Here is a 19,317-nt window from a genome sequence, read left to right as displayed (position 1 = left end):
TGTCTGTGCTGATGCTTTCTGCCTGGGTGGGGCACAGCCCAGAACTGGGGAAGGGGCTCCAGCTGCTGTGGCTCCACTGTGAGTTGTTGCTCACAGCCTTGTGGGGATGCTTAACTTTTCCCTCATGAATTAGTGATTTGTGCCAGCAGAGCAGCTGGTGTAGGATAGTCAAGCCTCTGCACACTGGCAGAAGGCAGTGCTGGTGCTGCTGTTGTGCTGCCTGCCTGTGGGGTGAGGTGGGGAGGAGAGAGATGGTGCTCCCAGCTGAGTCACCCCTCTGCATCAGCTTAAAAATGGAAACAGCATAGGGACCCCCAGCCCTGACCTCAGCTCCCCACCAGGGGATCCAGTGGGGCCATGCATGGCCACCCCCAGCACCCCCCTTTCAGCCACCTGTAAGTCAAGAGCCAGGGCGCAGTGTGTTGGTATACATCATACATTTATTAGTGAATATCCCTCTCAAAATCAGCCACAACATTAAAAAAAATAATGATTGCACTACTTGGTCAAGCAGAACTAGCAACTTTCATTTTAAAAAAAGTACAAATCTGTTAAAAATTTCAATCAGTATAATACACATATATATAATACAACATACTAGTTATGTTAAATGCTACAAAACCAATATGATTCCAATGGAATGGAAAAAAAACAAACACTTTTAGAGCTTTAAGAATCTTTTTTTTTTTCTATATATTAGCCTTTTTTCAAATACATACATGGGAAAAATGAGGTAACTGTAAAATGTGCAAGTAACAGAGCAAAAAAAATTATATATATATATTTATATATATATATATATATAAAAACTTTCTAACACAGAACACACGTCCTAGCACCTTCCGGGGAGCCGCGGGGGCCGCGGAGGTCCCACCGGAGGGCCCGGGGACTGGTATAATAGAACAGTAAACAGTCCACTATCCCACCACAGGAAATCATTGGTAAACAGTGGTATCTACAGCGCAGTCAGCAATCACAAACACCCTAAATAATTGTTTTTTTAGTATTTTTTTTGTATTTTTTTGTATTTTTTTTTAAATGATACTTTTAGCTGCTCATTGGAATAAATTCTGCAGCACACGAGCTGTGAGCTTTCGAGGCGCCGTCAAAGGACCGTAAGGCTTTCCTGGCTCCCTGGGCACCGCATGGGCGGGAGGGGAGGAGGGGGGGGGCGTCTCCGGGGGCGCGAGGCCGCCGCGCGGCACGGGGACTCCTTTGGTTATCAGTCACTGAGCAAGGGATGGGGAGGGGGCCGGGGTCCTGCCCAGGGGGCACCGAGCCCAGCGGTGCCAGCGCCCATGCCACGGCGGAGCTGGTGGCGCCGGGCAGGGCCCTGGGCCTCGACGCCTCGCAGGCAGGTGGCTGCCGGGGAGGCTGGGAAGGGCAGCAAGGGGGAGCCGGCCAATGGTGCCGTGCTGCTGGCTGCCACCACACCTGACCTGCTGGGCCAGCTGTGAGGGGCCTGCTGATTGCCAGAGGCCGTGCTTGGGCCTCGGACAATCAGGAGTGGGCCTACCACAGCATCTCGATGACTGGCACTGCCCCAGACCTATGGCATGGCAGCACAGGGAGCACCATCCCGCCCACCCACATGGCAGGCGTGGCCCCTTGCCTCACACCCAGCCCCAGCACGGCGGCCACGGTTGCGCCGAAGCCCGGCCCCACCACCTGCCCCCCGCCCCGCGGGGAGCGGCTCCCCCTGCCCTCCAACCCCCTCCCCTTGCACACGCCACCACCGCGGGTGCCCCCCCCGCCTCAGCCCCCAGTCGCCTGCCCAGAGGGGCACAGGCCCTGCAGGGACAGCCCTGAAAGTCTCACGGTCCTGTGGCGTTGCGGACATGTGCAGTACAGTGCATGGCAGTATCAGCTGAGCACAAAAACCCCTCTCCCCACCCCCCTCACCCCACAGCCGGCTAGACGTAGCCAAGACCACGTTCCAAGCTGGTCAGACATGCATGCATATTTGTGAACATTTACATAGGGCTGGCGTCCGCTCGGAGGCTGCCAGGCGTCAGCAACACGCGCCACGAGGGGAGGGCGGCCCTACCCCCCACCACCGCTGCCTCCTGTCACCCTCCTTGCTAATTAATCATGCAAAACAACTTCGGCCACATGGGATTGCTGGCGTCGGGTGGCAGCATGGCAGCCACTTCCCCCTGGCCCTGGCCAGACCACCTGGCCCCATGCATGCAGGGGGCTGCTCACAGCTCCCCTGGCACTGGCTGGATCAGGGCCACGGGTAGCACTGGAAAGACACCGCCAGGTTATGGGTAAACCCCTGCACTGGGGGCACCAGCTGCAGCCCTACCCGTCCCCTGCTTCCTAGCGGACGGGGCACCATGCTGGGCTGTCCAGCCAGCAGGACAGGGGCATGGGGCTATTTTGATTTATGGCGGTGAGACAGAGAAACAACAGTGGGAGCCAGGCAGCACACCGGGGCCACTGCATGCCCGTGGCCATGGGGAGAGGGCTGGCATCCCCCTCCAGGCCTGGCTGCCTCATAGGACTTCAGATGGCCCAGTCCTGAGAGCTGCACTGGCCAGGCATGGGAGAACAAACCAGGAGAGGGGCTGGGGACAACTGTCCTCCCAGCAGGGAAAGAACCCAAGGACCCATAACCTTCTGGGACTCCCTGGGGCAGCTGAGGCAGGAGAGGGGCCAAGCCAGGCTGCATGCAGGGACGGAGGCGTTCCTGCCCTGGGGTTGCTGGTGTCCCACCTTGGCCATGCTCTGCTGGCCACTTCCTCCAGCTGCCCCTGGGGCTGGCTGGGCACTTCCAGCTCAGGGTGCCAGCAGCATCATACCCACGGTGCTCCCTCCTCTCTCCACCACATCCTCCCCGAGGGGAGGAGCCACCTGCACGCTGCTGGGTCAAAAAGGAAAGGAAATGGGAGGGGCAAAAAATAACAAACCCTACCATGAAAAATAAAAAAGGTGACAAAAAGGAAAAAAACACTAATTCCCTAGCAGAGTAGAGACCTGGAAAGTGATGGGAGTAACAACAGCGTCTTTGGAGCATGGAGGGCACAGCCACACGCCTCCTGCCTCCAGCACAACGTTTCAGGGCCCCAGGAGCGCAGCGGGCAGGCGTCGGGCCGAGTCCGTGTCCCGGCAGGGAGGGGGGCTGGCCGGGAGCCCAGACTGCTCAATGCTCACCACATCCGAGGAGAGGTTTTGGGGAGGGGGGGTAAGCGCAGGTTCAGGCCCTGGCAGTGGGCAGTGGCCCCCGCCCCCGGCCCGGCATCCTCATCCTCTCGCGAATTGTGCAGCACAGCGCCCGCCAGCCTCAGTCCGCCTCCCGCTGCACCTCCGACGCGTCCGCCCGGCAGATGGGGCATGTGCGGTTTGCCTGCAGGCAAGGAGAGATGGGGACAAGTGAGTGGGCACCCCAAGACACCAGATGCACTCAGGCTCCCTTCTTCCCCACCACTGAGGGCTGGCAGCACCCTGTAGTGTGTCTGGACCCAGGAACACCTGCTCCAGCCCAGTACCGTGCTTGGCCTCTACTCCCATGGCACTGAGACTACCCAAAAGGCAGCACCCTGTGCTTGCATCACCCCAAGCAACTGCCCCCCCCTTCCCCACAGTGGGCACATGCATGGCCACGGACAGTACCTTTAACCATTTGTCAACACACTTGGCGTGGAACTCGTGGTTGCAGGGCAGGACGCGGAGAAGCTGCCGGGCTTCAAAGTCGCTGAAGCACACAACACACCTGGGGGGAGACAGCTGTTAGCCCAGCCCTGATATGCATCTGCAGCCCCCCACCAGCCACCCCATGCCCCCTGTCCACTCCCTGGGATCACTCACAGGGTCTGCTCAGACTGGTGGCTCTCAGGGTTGAAGCGGTAGGACGGGAGGTGCTCGATGTCTGCTTTGGTGAGTCCCCGTGGCTTGGCCTCCCCCAGTCGCTCAGCCAGGTTCAGCAGTGCCTAGAAGAAGGCACAGAGGCTGGCTTAGCTCAGCTCAGCTCCCTGTACAGCACCCCTCTGGGCTCTCCCTTCCCTGGCAGAGCCATCCCAAAACAGCCCCCTGTCTCCACACTGGGAAGCAGAACTAACACACCTCATAATTCTCCATCTCCACATCATCCACATCCAGGTCTAGGCTGATCGTGGGCCCCACAGCCGTCGGCGACACAGGAAGCATAGAGCTGAGGGCAAAAGATGAGGCAGTCAGTGTGGGGCTGCAACCCCCAACCTCCACCCTGGAATCCCCAGGGGGAAGAGCCACCTGTGCCAGAGCAGCACCCCCTGTCTGTGGTACCACCCCTGCCCCACATGTCCCACCACATTCCCCTGGTACTCACAGAAAATAGGGCAGGAAGCTCGGGTAGTACGGTGGGGGCGGTGGAGGGGGCGGCGGGGGGGGCAGTGCCTGCTGCAGCCGGTACCGCTGGGTGTTCAGCCGCCGGGGCATCATGTGGGGGTATGGCTGTGGGGAGAGATGGGGTGCTCAGAGCTGTGCCAGCCTCACAGCATCCCCCCCCACCCCTCTGTGAAATGGGGACTCACCACGCCAAATGGCAGTTCTTGGTGCAGCGGGTCGTGGGGAAGGTAATGCAGCGGCACAGAGGGGGACAACGTTGGAGCATGGTGGGACGGGGGGTACGTGAAGCCTGCGATGGGGTGCTGCTCCCCTCGCAGGTCCACGTCATTGTCTATCCTCTGCAGAGGCTGTGGAGGAAAGAGTTTGGCTCGAAGTTGGTTCCTGAATTACACCCTCTGGCATTAGCAGGATACAGGTACCCTGACATTCCACCCACCATCCCCAGCTCAGCCCCACAAGTGTTGCAGAGGAACAAGACTCCCAGGTGGTCTTTGCTGGGCCACAGGGCTTGTCATGCACCCAGCCTGTGCCAACTCACCATGCGTGGGTGCTGGGCTTGGAGAGGTACAAACTGCCCCAGGGGGGCCATGTGGGGCGGCTGGTGTGGGGGCACTGGCGGCGGTGGGGGGTGCAAGATGTAATGGTCGCTGGAGATGATGGGGGGGAATGTCTGGTAGGAGACGGGGAGCTGTTGCATGGCGCATGCCTGGATCAGCTGCACAGGAGACAGAAAAACAAGGGTCAGATGTCTGCCCATCCTCTGGGCCTCCAACAGCTCCACTGTCCCCAGACGCTGCTGTCCCAGCCCTTTTACTCTGGTGGGCGTAGTTACCTATGTGGCCTCTGGCCATTCATGGCCCAGGATGTCCACAGGTATCCCCCACCCCCCTGGATGTTCCCCGCCACAACTCACCGGGGGTGGGAGGCAGCAGAGTGGGTAGTGCTGTCCACTGAACATCACTGAGCATGCTGGGAGCTGCTGGGTGCTGCACCCAGGGATGTGCTGGCCGGCGTGGATAGGGAAGCCTTGCGTCGTGACGGTGGTAACCGTGTAAGAGAGAGGGACGGGTCCCTGGTGCACCTGGGGATGAGGCACCAAAGGCACAGTCAGTGTACACCCCCAGCTGAGCTGTCACCATTCTGGCAGGGTGGCAGCAGTGCACTGAGCAACTACTGCACCAACCGGTGGTGCAGGCAGAAGGGCAGGCGGGGATTGAGAAGGGTTTTGGATCCCCTCTTTGCTCCCTATGGACCAGCTGGCACAGCCTCCAAACCAGCACTACTACCATGGATGATGCTTTGCAGTTGTGACGTGAATGACCGACCCTATAAGGGGATTATCCCTAGCCCCAGGGAGCACACGTGGATACACCCAATCTGGCAGAGGGACCCAAGAGTTTAAGTACTGGGAGGGCAAGAGAGTGCTGGCAGTCTCAGGGCTGGCTGGTCCCAGCAGCAAGCGACTGTCAGAGGGGACCAAGGGACAAGACTTGAGACTACTGTCCTTGACTCCAGCCCAGGGGCAGCATAATGTCACCCCTGGAACTGGGGCTGAGGTCGCAGCACCTACCTGGTCATGCAGATCCACCATGAATGGGTTCTGGTGGGGCGGGTGAGCAGCCGGGTGAAGCATTCGTGGCGGCGTGCTGGGGAGAGCGTAGGTGCGGGGCTCATCTACAGGGACGTGCGGCTGCTGGGGGAAGGCAGGGTGCAGCTGGGGCTCATCCTGCCCCAGCAGGCTTGCCAGAGGTCGGTCGCGTCGTCCCCACTGACGCCTGGCAGGGGGGCTGCGGAGCCACCGCAGGAGAGAAACAAAGCAGGAGTGACCCCCAGGCCAGGGGCACCACAGCCCTGGGCAGGGTGGCCGCAGGTGGGTCACTGCCAGCCTGGCTCCCAGGGCAAGATGTTTAGGGCATCATGCCAGGCCAGGCTCCTTGTCTGGCTGGGGAGCTCCAGAACCAGCTCCTCTGCTCACGCTTCAAGTGCCTCCCCCGTATCCTCAGCACAAAAGGGACCCTTGCTCCCCGGGGAGATATCAATCAAGACAGGTAGAGGTACTTCCCTGCCACAATCTCCCCAAAAGCCCCCTATGCCAGCTGCTTGCCCCAGTAGGACCTCAGAACTGGCCCCAGGTGCCCACACAACGTGGGTGACAGAGCCCCGCACCGCTCTGTGCCCTGTACCTTCGCCGGAGGTGGTCGGGGCTGCTGCAGGGTCCCCCCGAGAAACGGTGCTGGTTAAAAGAGGCAGAGGGTGGCCGCCTATTCACTGCCAGTTCCCATGGTCGCATTGGTGACGTTGGGAGGTGGGTGGGCACACAGGACCTCGGACTCCAGGCAGGGTGAGACACCAGCACCTTGGATCCTGTGAGAAGAGACAGTGGGTCATGGCACCCCAACCTCAGGAGCCCCAAATCCCACCCCCAGACAGTGTCACCCCAGCCTGCTTCCCACCAGCAGCTTTGGGAGAGGGAAGGCAGTGAGCCCAGGGAGGCCCCTGCTCTGGAAGACCTGCTGTAGGGTTTGCAGCCACCTGGCTGGTCCATGCCCCCTCCATTTAACCCTTTCCCTGCCACCCAGACCACACAAGTGACTCTGAGCCACCCCAACACCACTGTCTCCAGTGGTCTCCTGCTAATCCCTCCTGCTGGGGATGGTAACACTGATGACTGGAGATCTTGTGGCACACGACCTACACCTGCAGCCACCCCATCTCCTGAGACTGGACGGGGCCCTGGGGGGCTAGGAAGACCCTTTCCCCCCTCCAGTTACTGTCCCTCCACTGCATGGCCAGTCATGACCCCATGCAAGACAGACACTGATTGAGAGAGTAATGCTTGATTTTGGCACATAAAAAAACAGCAGTGAAGAACCATGTAGCTTTCCCCCTGCTCCCGTGCCTCCCCCCTTCCCTAGAGAGGTCAGGCAGGACAAGGTGGGCACCAGCTGCCCCTGAAGCCCCTCCTGCTGCCTAGCAGACCCTTCTTGCCAGACTCTCTCAGCCTCCACAGCCCTGGCCAGCGAGCAGAAGCACCCCCAGCCCTGCTCCCCACATGATCCTAAATCCATCCTGCCCACAGGCTGGTAGTGTGCCCGCCCAAAGCTGTTCCTTCTTCATCTCTTCCTCAGTCCCCATTGCAGAGGCACATTAGGGCCAGGAAGGGCACTCCAAGGCCAGGGAGTGCTGCTCAGCACCAGGAAAAGGCTGGAGTGTGTGGGGGTCTCATCTCAACAGAGAGAAGCTGCAATGTCACACCTGGGTAACACTGATCCCAACCATGGTGGGAAGTCACCAGAATAAGCTCTGTGCCACACATAGGTCTCTCAAGTGTACCCTCATCTATGGTACCATTTTGGATGCTGAAGGCAAGTTTCTCTCTCTCTTTTGGGGGTAGAATGAAAAAAACTAGAAGCCGCAGTCAGTGCCCACGAGGCCCCTGCCAGTGGCTGCTCCGGGGGAAGCGGCCATGCTTCAAGGACAAGGTTTTGCTGCCCTGGTGCATTATCCCAAGCCCCTGCCCAAGGTACCTCGCAAGTGGGCTGGGCTGGTCCAGGTTTAAACTTGCTCTGCAGGAGCCCTCCCGAGGTCCTACTGCTCCCCGTTCCTCATCCTCACCCTCAGAACACGTAGTACAAAGGCCCTGCGTGACCCAGCGGGCACCTTCCGGACCACATGGCTCAGCAATGGGCTTGGGACAGGGAACCCGTCCACAGATGGATGCTAAAGCCATGCAAGGGGCTTTCCTGTTTGAGACTCCCAGAGCAGGGGAGCTGCCCAGGCTCCCAGCACACCACGACACGACCATGCGGACACACCTCCTGCAGGCGGGATGTCTTTGACTTCCCAGGATGGTGGTGGCTGAGGGGCACGGAGCCCCGTCCTGCCACGAGCAGCACCCCGGCACGCCCCCAGGCACCCATCCTCCCATCCCACTCGGGCGCACCCGCCTCTCTCCCTCCTACCCACGGCTGCGAGCCGCCGCCACCCGGAGCAGGGTCACCGTGACCCCGCAGAACCCTCCGGAGCGACGGGGACCTCAGGTCCCGCAGCCCCTCTGTGGGCGGAGGGCGAGGCGGCTCCCGGGCCCTGCCGAGAACAAAGTTAGCAGCGCGCCAGCGCTCACGCCCGGTGCCATCTGCTCGGGTAGCAACGGGCTCCGGGACTGCCGGGGGGCCGCCCGCCGCGCCACCGCCTCCTCGGGGACCCTGCCACCACGGTGTCCCCGTCCAGGCACTCCGGGCTCCCCCGTCCCGTCTGTTCTCACGCGATCGCCGTTAACTCCCCCGGCGAAGCACCGGCACCCCCTTCGAAGGGCCGCCCCGCCGCCCTCGGCCCCGAGCCCAGCCTCCGGGGGTCTCTGGGACGGCGGCACATCGCGGAGCACCGCGGCGGCGCACAGCTCAGCCTGCAGCCCCCCTCCGGTGCACCGCCCGCCCGGCAGCCCGCACCCTCCGCCGCAACGGCAGAGCCCCGCCGGTGCCGGGCCGGGCGCGGGGCTGTGGCTTTAAGAGCGGCCGCTCCGGGGCCATGTGCTCGGCGCCAAACAAAAGCAATAACAAAGGCAGCCGTCGGGCCCCGCCGTCGCCGCCCGGGGCAGGTGCCGCCGGTGGTCCGGGGGGGGTGGGGAGCGGTCCCCGCCCCCGCCGCGCTCCCGCCCCCACCTACCTGCACCGATGGCCTGGGCCTCCGCTCCGGTGCCGCTGCGGCGCCCCCGCCCCCTCCCGCCGCTCTTTGTTCGCCGACGCCGGGCCCGGGCCTATCTTCCCCACCGCTCGCTCGCTCCCTCCCTCCCTCCCGCCTCCCGCCCCCCGCCGGGCCGGCCCCCTCCTCGCCGCCGCTGTTTCCGGTGCCTCTTTGTTTTCCGCGGGGCGGCGGGGCCGCCGCGGCGGGTCGGGTCAGCGGCGGAGGGGCTGGGGCAGTGAAGGGTTTCTGTCCCTTTAAGAAACGGCGGCGGGACGGACCGGACCGAGTCACAACACTCGGAACCCCGGGGGCGCGCGCGGCTGGGGCGGGAGGGGGGGTGGAAGGGAGTGGGGGGGGCGGTGCGGCGCCCGCACGACCCACGTGACCAGGCGTGTCACGCTCCGCAGCCATCTTGGAGGCGCGGGGCCGGGCCGCCACGCGGGGCACTTGCCGGCCCCCCCTTCCCGCCCCGGGGGGGGGTGTCCTAGCAACGGTCTCCACGGAGAGGGGGCCCTAGCAACGGGGGCTGGGGGCGGCCCGGCCCAACCCACACCCCCACGCCCTTGGGGGGCCCGGTACCGGCCGACTTCCTCTGCCGGGACGTGGTCCGCGGGGCCAGGCCGAGCCCACCCCGGCTGTCGGCCCACCCATCCCCGGCCCGTACCGTACCTACGGGGACAGCAGCACCGAGTGCCCGGGCGCTCCCGGCCAGCCCGCAGCCTGCCCCCCTGTGCCCGCTGCCAGGTGGGCGGCAAAGCGGGCACAGGAGATAAAGTGAAGGCAGGGCCTGGGGCTCCCCGGCACCCTCCTGCGCTGGGACGGGAGGATGAAGAAGGTGCTCCCCTCCTGCTCAGCACGGCATGGAGCCAAGCCCCACCGCCCACCAGGCACACGCTGCCTCCCAGGGCAGCAGAAAAGCCCCTGCTCTGTCCCCTCGATTAAAGGAGGTGCAGGAACTCTGTGGAGCAGCTCCAGAAGGCACACCTGCGGTCAGCCGGGCAAGTTGTTCAGCTGGCAGCGGGAGCTGCACGGCGAAACCCTGTGCCACCAGCTCCCCGTGTGCCCTCGGCACCACCAGCAGAACCCCCACGCTCAGGAGAGCGCATCGCAGCGGTTCCGCTGGAAGCCAAATGCTGCACCCAAGCCGAACGGGTTACAGCACACACTCAGAAACTCTCAGGTAGGCGAGCCAGCCAGCCAGCAGCCCTGATGTAATGCCTTTAAACCAGCCCTCCCCCTGACAGCTGGGCTTTAAAGTGCTAACAACCAAAAAGAAGCTAATTAATTTATAACCACCTCTTTTAAAGAAAACCTCAGATTGGTGGTGACAATTTAATGATTCAATAGGTTCACCACAGCAACGAGAAGTCAGATTCAGTCTTATCCCACCCCAGCCCCACACCCAGCTCCCCCCAGGCCCCTCTCAAGGCCAGTTCTCCTTGCACCTCCTTATCCACAGTCCAGGCACACAGGAGAAACCACACCAGCCCCAAGGATTCCCTCGGGACACACAGCATCCTGTGACAACAGCAGCCAGCTGCTTCTGTCCCCATGAAAAGGGGCACACAGGACAGTTAAGTGTCATGGCAGGGAATGGGACAAACTTGTAGCAGTCAGTCCCACATGCTCAGACAAGCACTCCAGGAGGAGAAAGCCACAGGACTAAATTGTCAGCTCAGACCTGAACGCTCACCCATGAGGTCTGCACCACTACACCAGCACCTCTCTGCTTCCAGAGGTGGGCACCAGAGGGAAAAGGAGGAAAATGGCATTCTGCACTTTGACCTTGCCACTATTTTCAGCAAGAGGCAGCACTGCACCTTTACAAGGTGGCCAGGACATAACCCAAACCTGGGCAGAGCACTGGCAGCAGCTGGAGGCCACAAATGGTGAACAGTTGTACAGACACTCCCTCCTGACCCTCTCCAGCATCACCAGCTTCCCTATGGCCAGCAGCTATCGATGTCCTCAGGATGGTGTCAGGAGAAGCCATCAGTGGAACATGGCTCTGTGGTGAGGCACTTCTTGGTGTTCTTGTGGCACAGCCAGGTCCAGCCATGCTATGCAGAGCCAGCTCCCAACAAGAACAGGGCACTGCCAAATGTAGGGTTAAAGCACAATGAAATGGCCCAACTCATTCCTGCCCCATGATGTCTCAGGAACACACCACAGATACAGCCAACACCACACTGCCCCAGGTTCTGAAGCTCTGCCAGGCAAGGAGCCCAAGTGATGTGCATGCCATGCTACAGGAAAGACAGCAGCACTGGTCAGTGCTTCTGAGCCAGGACATGGGGCCCTCAGTCTGGCCACCAAGAGCTGTGACACCCCAGCTGAGTGGGACTCCCAGGGCCAGGCAGCAAACTCTGAAAGCTCTTTGCCTGTGGGGGCTGCTCAGGGTGAAGTCAGCTGCTCCACAGCCCCTTGCCAGAGCCAGAGGCCGCAGAACCGAAGCCTCCCTGGGCCCAGGCTCTTTGAGACACCATCTGCTGCCGCAGACGTGCTGCCTCCCTTGCCCCATATATAGGTCAGGTCTGTCACAGGATTAGCTGTGGTGATTTGAGTGGTGTGAGCACGTCTCCCACTGGAGGTATGTTTTGCCCTGTTCTCTCTCCAACACCCAGCATGCCACTTCCACACTCTCCTCAGCCTCCCCAAGTTCAGGGAGAGCAAGAGGCACCAGATCCTTCTCTCCCCAGTGCCTGGAAAACAAGCAGTAAGAAACCAGTACCAAGTGCCCAGAAGCTCCTAGGCTGCAGAGTGGGCAGCAGGAGTGTCCCCACCCAAGACCTGACACAAACACCAAGGGATACGGGACACCCCAAAATCAGTTACTACCGCACGGTGAAGCACTTCTCTGCTCAGGAGGGAGGGGGCGACGAGGAGCTCCCTCCCAACTCGCCACTCCCTGCTGGAGCCGAGTTCCCTGGCAGCGGGGGCAGGATGCCTCTGCCGGGATCACACACCACCCACTCACACCCCCGGACTGACAGCACTCCCGTCAAACGCCTCCTGCCACACACACGTGGAGGATGCTTACATGAGGAGCGAGTCTGCACAGGCAGCGGAACTGATAACGCCTAGTTTCCTGTCGATCTCTCCCACGTGGATTCTCTGATGTCTAATATCAAGGCTGAGCTGCACTGCAGAGGGAGAACTAGCAGCATCTTCCTCCCTAAGAGCCAGAGTCTGTAGCAAGCAAAGACCTTTGAGAAAGCTACCACACTTGACACCTACCACAACTGACACCATCCAGGAAGTTCAAGATGGGGAGGCAAAAACTTGCAAATAAACGGTACACTTGCACAAGCCTTCATTTCCTTAGGACAGGGTAAATAGCATGCAGAGATATCTTCACTTTCCTTCGTTTGCCCTGGAAACACTGGCACAACCTGGATGGCACGACCAGGAGGCTACTGGTGCAGCAGCTGGATCCAGCTCAGGTACATCTGTAGCTGGTATGTGCTGGCACCAAGCAATGGGTCATGTCCTCTCCTCTCCTGGACAGAGGCACTTTGAACCACAATCACCCCTCTGTCCTGGCATCCTGCAGCAGTCAGCTCCACAGCTCAGTTGTGTGCGTGTGGGCCGAGAAGAACAAATGTCACCATGTCTGTCCCAACCTGCTGCCTGGGCAGCCTCCCTGCCCTCCCCTTCCTTCCTACCACAGTTCAGGACCCTGTACTCCTCTATCCTGCATGTATTAGTTCTCCTTTCAGGCAGCTTTTTCCTAAGACAGGCCCAATCTCTCCTTGGGCAGAGCCAGCCCAGCGAGCAGGAATTCAGTCCCTCTCCCCTACCCACACAGCATCCCTTTGAGTCCCCAGCTCACCTGCCATCTCTCCACAAACATCTTTACAAGCCCAGCCCACTCTCTGCATCCCGCCGACAGTGTTAACAGTGTCTGCCAAGCAAGTGGCTGAGGGCAGGAGGGGATGGGCTCCAGACACCTTCCTCACAGCTTGGCTGGTTGGGCTCAGGCTGGCCCCTCCACCCCGACTGCCCTTCTGGCAGCACAGGAGGCAGAGCAGAGCAGCAGTGTCTGGCGCTGCGGATCCAGCAAAAGGATATGGGCAGAGCCAGAAGTGGACAGCAAAGAGCGAGTCCATCAGCGCTTAGAAAAACGAAGCCATCTCCTGAAAGCGCTGGTGACAGTCAGGAAGTTGGGTTGGGTGCTTTGTTTTGCATTTTAAGAAGCCTGCAGGGACACTGACAACCTACAACAATCAGCTTGGAGAAACTCATTATTTCCAGCAACCATTTATCCTCTTTTGTCCTTGATTTAAAATTTGCCAGGAGGCTGGTTACAAGATGCACCGAAACAGGCAGTGACCACTGCCTTAAGTGCAGAGGAGGCTTGCTGCAATACCTCCCCGTGCATCATTCACAGACAACTCCATACCAGTGCCTGGGGATGGTTTTAAAAGCAAAAACATGACTTTCAAGCTGACAGGCCTTGCACACAAAGAGCAACTGTGCGGTGACAACAGAGCAGCCTGGGGCACAGGAGCTGGCTGACCTCTGCTACAGCTCTTGCCAGCAGATTTTTATTGTTTGCCACTTTCTCAAAGTGCAGGCACAGAGAGAAAAGTAACTAAGCCTCATGGCTCAAAATGCAAAACACTGCCAGGGAATCTCATCAGCACAGCAGGGGAAAGACAACCTGGCAGAGAGGATGGAGTCTCAGTGTGGTTAGGCTGGGGGAGGAAGGACCACACCAGGGCCCTCCCTTCCTGGGAGCGACAGTGAGAGGTGATGGAGCCCTCAGTCACCATTACACAGGCTCACCTGAGAGGAAGCTATTCCTAGCACAGCATGGCAGCCCAATCCTCCACTCTGTGTGATCGAGCTGAAATCCCTTGTCCTGCTTTCCAAGTTAGCCAAGGAAAGCCCACAGCTACTGCTCTGCAGCCAGCAAGGCCAGGTCTCCAGGGACTGGGCTGCAGCTGGAAAAGAATACTCCCAAGGCCTGTCACAATAATATTCCCAAGGCTTGTCACGAGTGCTGCTTGCTGGGGATCCTGTCACCTCTCCCTCTGCCACGCACACAGCAAAATGGGGAGCCTCCCAAAACTCCCCACTACAGAAAACCCAGACACCCTGCATTGGACATGAGCCCCCATGGACTGCTGGGGCCCTGTGGGACACAGCTCTTGCTCTGAAAGGCTGGGGTGAGAAAGGAAAGGATGAACACCCTGGGGTGGCTCTGCTGCCCAGAGCTGGCAGGCTGGCTTCTCCCAGCACCCTTGCAAGCTGACAGCGTGGATCCACACTGCTCCTCAAAAGAACTGACCTGTCCTGGGGAGCCACACAACATCCTCATGCAGCTCTGTGACCACAGGGATCAGGGTCTTGGCTTCCAGAGTTCCTGTCAGGCCACTGTCACAGGCCTCTGGGAGGGCTTCCCAGCACCAGCAGCTTCCTCAGACACTTTAGCAGCCTCTGACACACCAAACTGTGACCCTACTGCACCCGCCTGGTGGGTACACAGACCCCGTGGCCAACCATTCACCTACACAGAGAAGGTGACAAAGCATAGTTCTCCAGCTCATTCTGAGCAAGGAGCTGAGGGATGCTGGGAAAATGCCATTTACAAACCCCACATGCTCTGCACAGGTACACAGGCTTCAGCAAGAGCTTGGTGACCATGGCCTCAGCAAAAAACACCTGGGGGACAGCCTAACTAGCACAAATCTCCCAAACTTACTGATGTCCACCAGTGCCTGGACAGACCCACACAGAGCCCCAGGGACAAGGAGAGCTCTTCTTACACCAGAGCCCATTTGGGCTGGAAGCCCACCTCTCCAGGGCCAGCCCTGCTGCTATTCCAGCACAGATATTCCCACTAGGGAAGCAGGAACATCTGGCAGGACTTCACCCCATCCTGCTCTGCTCCATAACACTTTGCTTCACTCTCTGCCTCTGCCCTGGGATGGCAGGACTTCACCAGCTCTGCACACACCTGGAAGAAGTGCTGCAAGCCAATGCCCAGGCCCTACCTGCTGGCTGTTATTTCATTCCTCTAGCAGGTCCATAAAACAGGGATAATTAAATCTCCCCTAAACTCTCTTCCATTTAAAATAAAAATCTATAGTCCCTATTTCATTAGCTGGCTCTGGGTTTTACAGCTTGATCAATTCCCCTCACAGAGCCCTGGTCCCAGGCAGACAGATGCAAACACACAGCAGGCAGTTTCCATGGTGGAAATCAATGGGGATTCACAAAGTCTCCTCTCCCCATTCTTTGTTCCTTGCTCACCAAAAGGGAGCCACATGGCACAGCAGGTAGGGATGGTGTGTTTGACAGCTCCAGGAAACTACCACTGCTACACATGGTCTCAGAGGACAGACTTAGCACCTGGCAAGAGCAGAAGCAGCAGCAATGCTTCCCCTCCAGAGAAAAGAGACCTCAGGATAGGGCCCCAAAAATGCAGCCATGACCCTACAGGCAAGCCAGCCCAGCATGCAGGCAGGGTGACGCTTCTCCATCCACTCCAAGGTGAAAGGGAACAAGGTTCAGCTCTCACAGCTGACAGCTGGGGTCAGAGCCCTCCACAAGCATCAACTGAGAACCAAAAGCAGCCACAGCCACTCTGATCTCCCCGTTCACCAAGCAGGAGAGATTTGTTGTGGAGACCTGAGTGCACAGACTCAGGGTTTCAGGCCCTTCCTGGCCCTCCACTGCTGCCCTGCTACACAGTGTGAGTGTGCCAGCCCAGTGGCTGGAGCTGCTGGGGCTACAGATGGCTCTCACCCCCCCTGCAGTGGGGAGCTACCGGCTCCTGGGAGCTGATGGAGGGACCAGAGCAGAAGCCAGAGCTGCACAGGCAGCGACTGGCACAGAGCAGAGATCAGGATGACCCAGGTGCCACCCACCACACTGCTTCCCTCTGCTCCAGACATGCATCCCTCTCTCTCACCTCTGCTCAGCCAGAGAGCAGCACGATGTCACAGTCCCTGTCCTGCCAGTGCCAGGACATGCTGTGGAGGCAGCCCTGGCTGCACAATGCTGGCAACAGACAAACCACACCACCTGGTCCTGAACCCCAATCTCCACTCAACAGGCCACCCAACACACTGGTGGCATCAGCACGGGTCACTGGGACACAGGAAAAGCCATGTGTCAGAGTGCCCAACACTGATCAAGGCTGGAGGGACAAAGTTATGCCACCCTACCACCACTGTATGCCGGGGGGTGACACTTGAGCCTCCCAAACACACCCAGGTGGCTCCTGCCTCACCTCCCACACTGGCACCTGCCCTGGCTCTGCTGTCTGAGCTGAGGGGCACAGCTTACCTGCTAAGCCAAACCCACCCCCTGAGAACCCACCCCCACCGCCTGGCCACCCTCAAAGCAAACACCCAAAGGTGACAAACAAAGCCAGCAGGCACTCTGAATTAGCAGTATTTTTAGACACCGCTATGGAGCCGGCCTTATTATTTTCATTGCAACGTGCATAATTACCCACCATGCACCACACTGACATCAGACGCTGCCTGCTCCCCTCTGACAGCCGCCGGGGACCGCACCCCCTCCTGCTCCCGGGGCTCCCGACCTCAGGGACCTACCTGCCCCTCCAGGCTCACACCGGGGGGGGATGCAGGATCCCGGGGAGCCAGCGCCAGCAGCAGAGCAGAAATGCATACGGGTGGGGAAGGGATGAAACGAGGCGGTGACACACAAGCAAAAACCAAGCTCGGGGACAAGCTCCAGACACCCGCGACTGGCTATGCCGGAGCACGGGGCCAGTGCACAGCTCATAGCCCAGATGCCAGCACAAAAATCCAAGCTGTGCTGGCAGAAAAAGGTACTGTCTCTGCACGGAGACAGCACCCACCCGGCTTCTCCTGCCCGAAAAAGCAAGCCCCGGAGCACAGCCCAGCTGTCCTCTGCGGGACGGGGCTGCCGCGGGCCGCCCAGGCAGCCGCACACACCGCAGGGCCGTTGGCACGGCCCGTCCCGTCACTTGGGGTTTATTTGTTCTCTGCCTCTTCCCTATTTACAACTTTCTCCAAAGTTTCACCACTTCCCCTCTCACGCCGGGGGCTCACCTCGAGCCGAGCCCTGCTTACCAGCCGGGTCAGGCCTCGGAGCCCCGGCAGCGGCGGACGAAGCACCCCGGGGAGTCCAGTGAGCCGGGGACATAAAACCAGCCTCGGCAGGAGCCTCCGAATCGGGCCCAGGCCCTAGGAAAGGGCTACGGCCGGGACAGCCCCGGCTTTGCCGGAGGGAGGCCCGGGGATGGCAGGGCTCCGGGCCCACCGCCCTCCCGGAAGCTCCAGGCAGCCCCTCCCGGGGCCCTCCCATCCACCTCGAGACCCGGGGAATCCTCCCGCCGCTCCACCGGGCCCTGCTGCCCTCTGCGGCGGCCTCCCCCGAGACCCGGTGCTCGGTGCAGCCACCGCCCCCGCGCACCGGGCCTTGAGCTCGGCGCCCGGCCTGCCCCAGGCGCCCGTCCCTCCGAGCCATCGCGCATCGGGCCCGGCCCGGCCGCCTCCTGCCGAGCACCGGGCCCCGCTCGCTCCTTCTACCATCGCACCAGGCTTCGCGGGACCGCCCATCCGTTCCCCTCATACCGCAGCCCTCCCTGCCGCACCACGGCTGTCCTCCGCACCCCGCTGCAACGGCCCAACCTACCTCTCGTCCCCGGTGCACCGGGGCCTGCCCTCCCCAAGCCCTGGGCCCTGCTCGCCGCCATCCCCCGCCGCACCGGCCCTGACCCGCGCAGCCCGGGCCCTCTGCCTCATCCCGTACCTCCCGCAGGCGCTCCCCCGGCGTTCGCGGGCCGCTCGGTGCCTGCCGCGGCCCTGCCTGCCGCTCAACCCGCTCGCATGGCGCGGCGGCCGGGCCCGCCGGGCTCCGTGTCCGTCCCGCTGCCGCTCCCGCTCCGGCCTCGGCCCGGCCTCAGCCCCGCCTCATGGCACCCCCGCGCCCGCCGCGCCGATGGAACCGGCCGCGCAGTCACCCACACACACCCCCCCCCCCCCGCACTGCGCCGATGGGCGCGCCCGCGGCCCCCCCCTTCACCGTACTGCGCCCAAGAGCGGCGCTAACAAAAAACCCCGTGAGGCTCTGCCCCTGCCGTAATGCTCCGAGCGGCGGCGCACAGCAACTCCGTGCCGGGGGTGTGCTGGGAAAGATGTCCCAGAACAGCTCTTAAGAGGTGTGGGGGGGTCCCCCGACAACCCATGTGGACTTTGCTGAGGGGTGTCCAGCACTAGCCTTGGGGGTCCCAGGGGGCTCGACCTGAGCCAGGATTGAGGGGGTCTGGGGAACACATCCAGGAAGGTCCTTCTCTCCAGAGAAGTAGACTCCACAACCCCCCTGGGCAGCCTGTGCCAGTGCTCTGTCACCCTCAGTGAAAAAATTTCTCCTCGTGTTTATATGGAACCCCCTATGCTCAAGATAATATCCATTGCCTCTTGTCCAAGCATCGGGCATAGTTGAGGAGAGCCTGGCACCACCCTCCTTGTTCTCTCCCTTTACATGTTTATAAACATTGATGAGGTTGCCCCTCATTCTCCTCTTCTCCAAACTGAAGAGACCCAGCTCCCTCAGCCTTTCCTCATAAGGGAGATGTCCCATTCCCTTAATCACCTTAGAGGCTCCACGCTAGAGTCTTTCAAGCAGTTCCCTGTTCTTGCACTGAGGGGCCCAGAACTGGACACAGTATTTTAGATGTGGCCTCACCAGGGCAGAGTAGAGGAGGAGGAGAACCTCTCTAAACCTACTAGCCAGCTCCCTTCTAATGCACCCCAGGATGCCATTGGCCTTCTCGACCACAAGGGCACATTGCTGGCTCATGGTCATCCTTCCATCCACCAGCACCCCCAGGTCCCTTTCCCCTTTGCTACTCTCCAACAGCTCAGTCTCCAACCTGTACTGATTCTTGGGGTTGTTCCTGCCCAGATGCAAGACTCTACACTTGCCCTTGTTGTAATTCATTAAATTTCTCCCTGCCCATCTCTCTAGCCTGTCTAGGTCCCTCTGAATGGCAGCACAGCCTCCTGCAGTGTTATCCAGCCCTCCCAGCTTTGTGTCATCAGCAAACTTGCTGAGAATGCCATTGGCCCTCTGGGCCACCTGGGCACCCTGCTGTCTCATGTTCAACCACTTGTTCCCCAAGGAATAGGGGCAAAGGGGGCCAGGCCTGCAGAGGCAGTGGTCCCACAGGCACAATGTTGGCTGCACCCCCCCCGCCATCCACCACCTCCCAGCCCTCTTCTGCCTGAGTGGAGCTGCACAATCCACCCTTGTCCCCAGCAGGTCGAAGTAGGTCAGGGAGGCTGGGCTGAGCCCCCGGGG

The 19,317-nt window shown here is 60.6% G+C and overlaps 1 protein-coding gene across 4 annotated transcripts; it reads right to left on the bottom strand.

Annotated features, from left to right (window-relative positions):
* Nucleotides 1-2,176: 2,176 nt before the first annotated feature.
* RNF44 (ring finger protein 44) lies at nt 2,177-17,864 on the bottom strand. Of its 4 annotated transcripts, XM_030459255.1 has the most exons (11): nt 17,767-17,841; nt 6,513-6,693; nt 5,900-6,116; nt 5,243-5,410; nt 4,868-5,044; nt 4,515-4,676; nt 4,310-4,434; nt 4,066-4,153; nt 3,811-3,932; nt 3,616-3,715; nt 2,177-3,349 (listed from the first exon to the last, which is right to left on the bottom strand). In XM_030459255.1, the coding sequence occupies exons 2-11, from the start codon at nt 6,617-6,619 to the stop codon at nt 3,287-3,289; spliced, it is 1,329 nt and encodes a 442-aa protein (XP_030315115.1). In that variant the 5' UTR covers nt 6,620-6,693; nt 17,767-17,841; the 3' UTR covers nt 2,177-3,286. The 4 variants fall into 4 exon arrangements, with proteins under 4 accessions (XP_030315115.1, XP_030315119.1, XP_030315117.1 ...); XM_030459259.1 differs by lacking the exon at nt 6,513-6,693 and having other exon boundaries at nt 17,767-17,864; XM_030459257.1 differs by lacking the exon at nt 17,767-17,841 and having other exon boundaries at nt 5,900-6,019; nt 6,513-6,597.
* Nucleotides 17,865-19,317: the final 1,453 nt, after the last annotated feature.

The sequence above is a fragment of the Calypte anna genome, chromosome 13 (genome assembly GCF_003957555.1).
Source record: "Calypte anna isolate BGI_N300 chromosome 13, bCalAnn1_v1.p, whole genome shotgun sequence".
In the NCBI taxonomy this organism is placed as follows: domain Eukaryota; kingdom Metazoa; phylum Chordata; class Aves; order Apodiformes; family Trochilidae; genus Calypte; species Calypte anna.
This window is presented reverse-complemented; position numbering and strand designations above follow the sequence as displayed.

Excerpts from the sequence above, each read along its gene's own strand:
- RNF44 (XM_030459255.1), bottom strand. The coding sequence starts at position 6,619 with ATGCGACCATGGGAACTGGCAGTGAATAGGCGGCCACCCTCTGCCTCT. Across the intron at positions 4,435-4,514 it reads AAGAACTGCCATTTGGCGTG|CCATACCCCCACATGATGCC; the intron begins GTGAGTCCCCAT and ends CTCTCCCCACAG. Across the intron at positions 4,154-4,309 it reads AGCTTCCTGCCCTATTTTCT|CTCTATGCTTCCTGTGTCGC; the intron begins GTGAGTACCAGG and ends TTTTGCCCTCAG.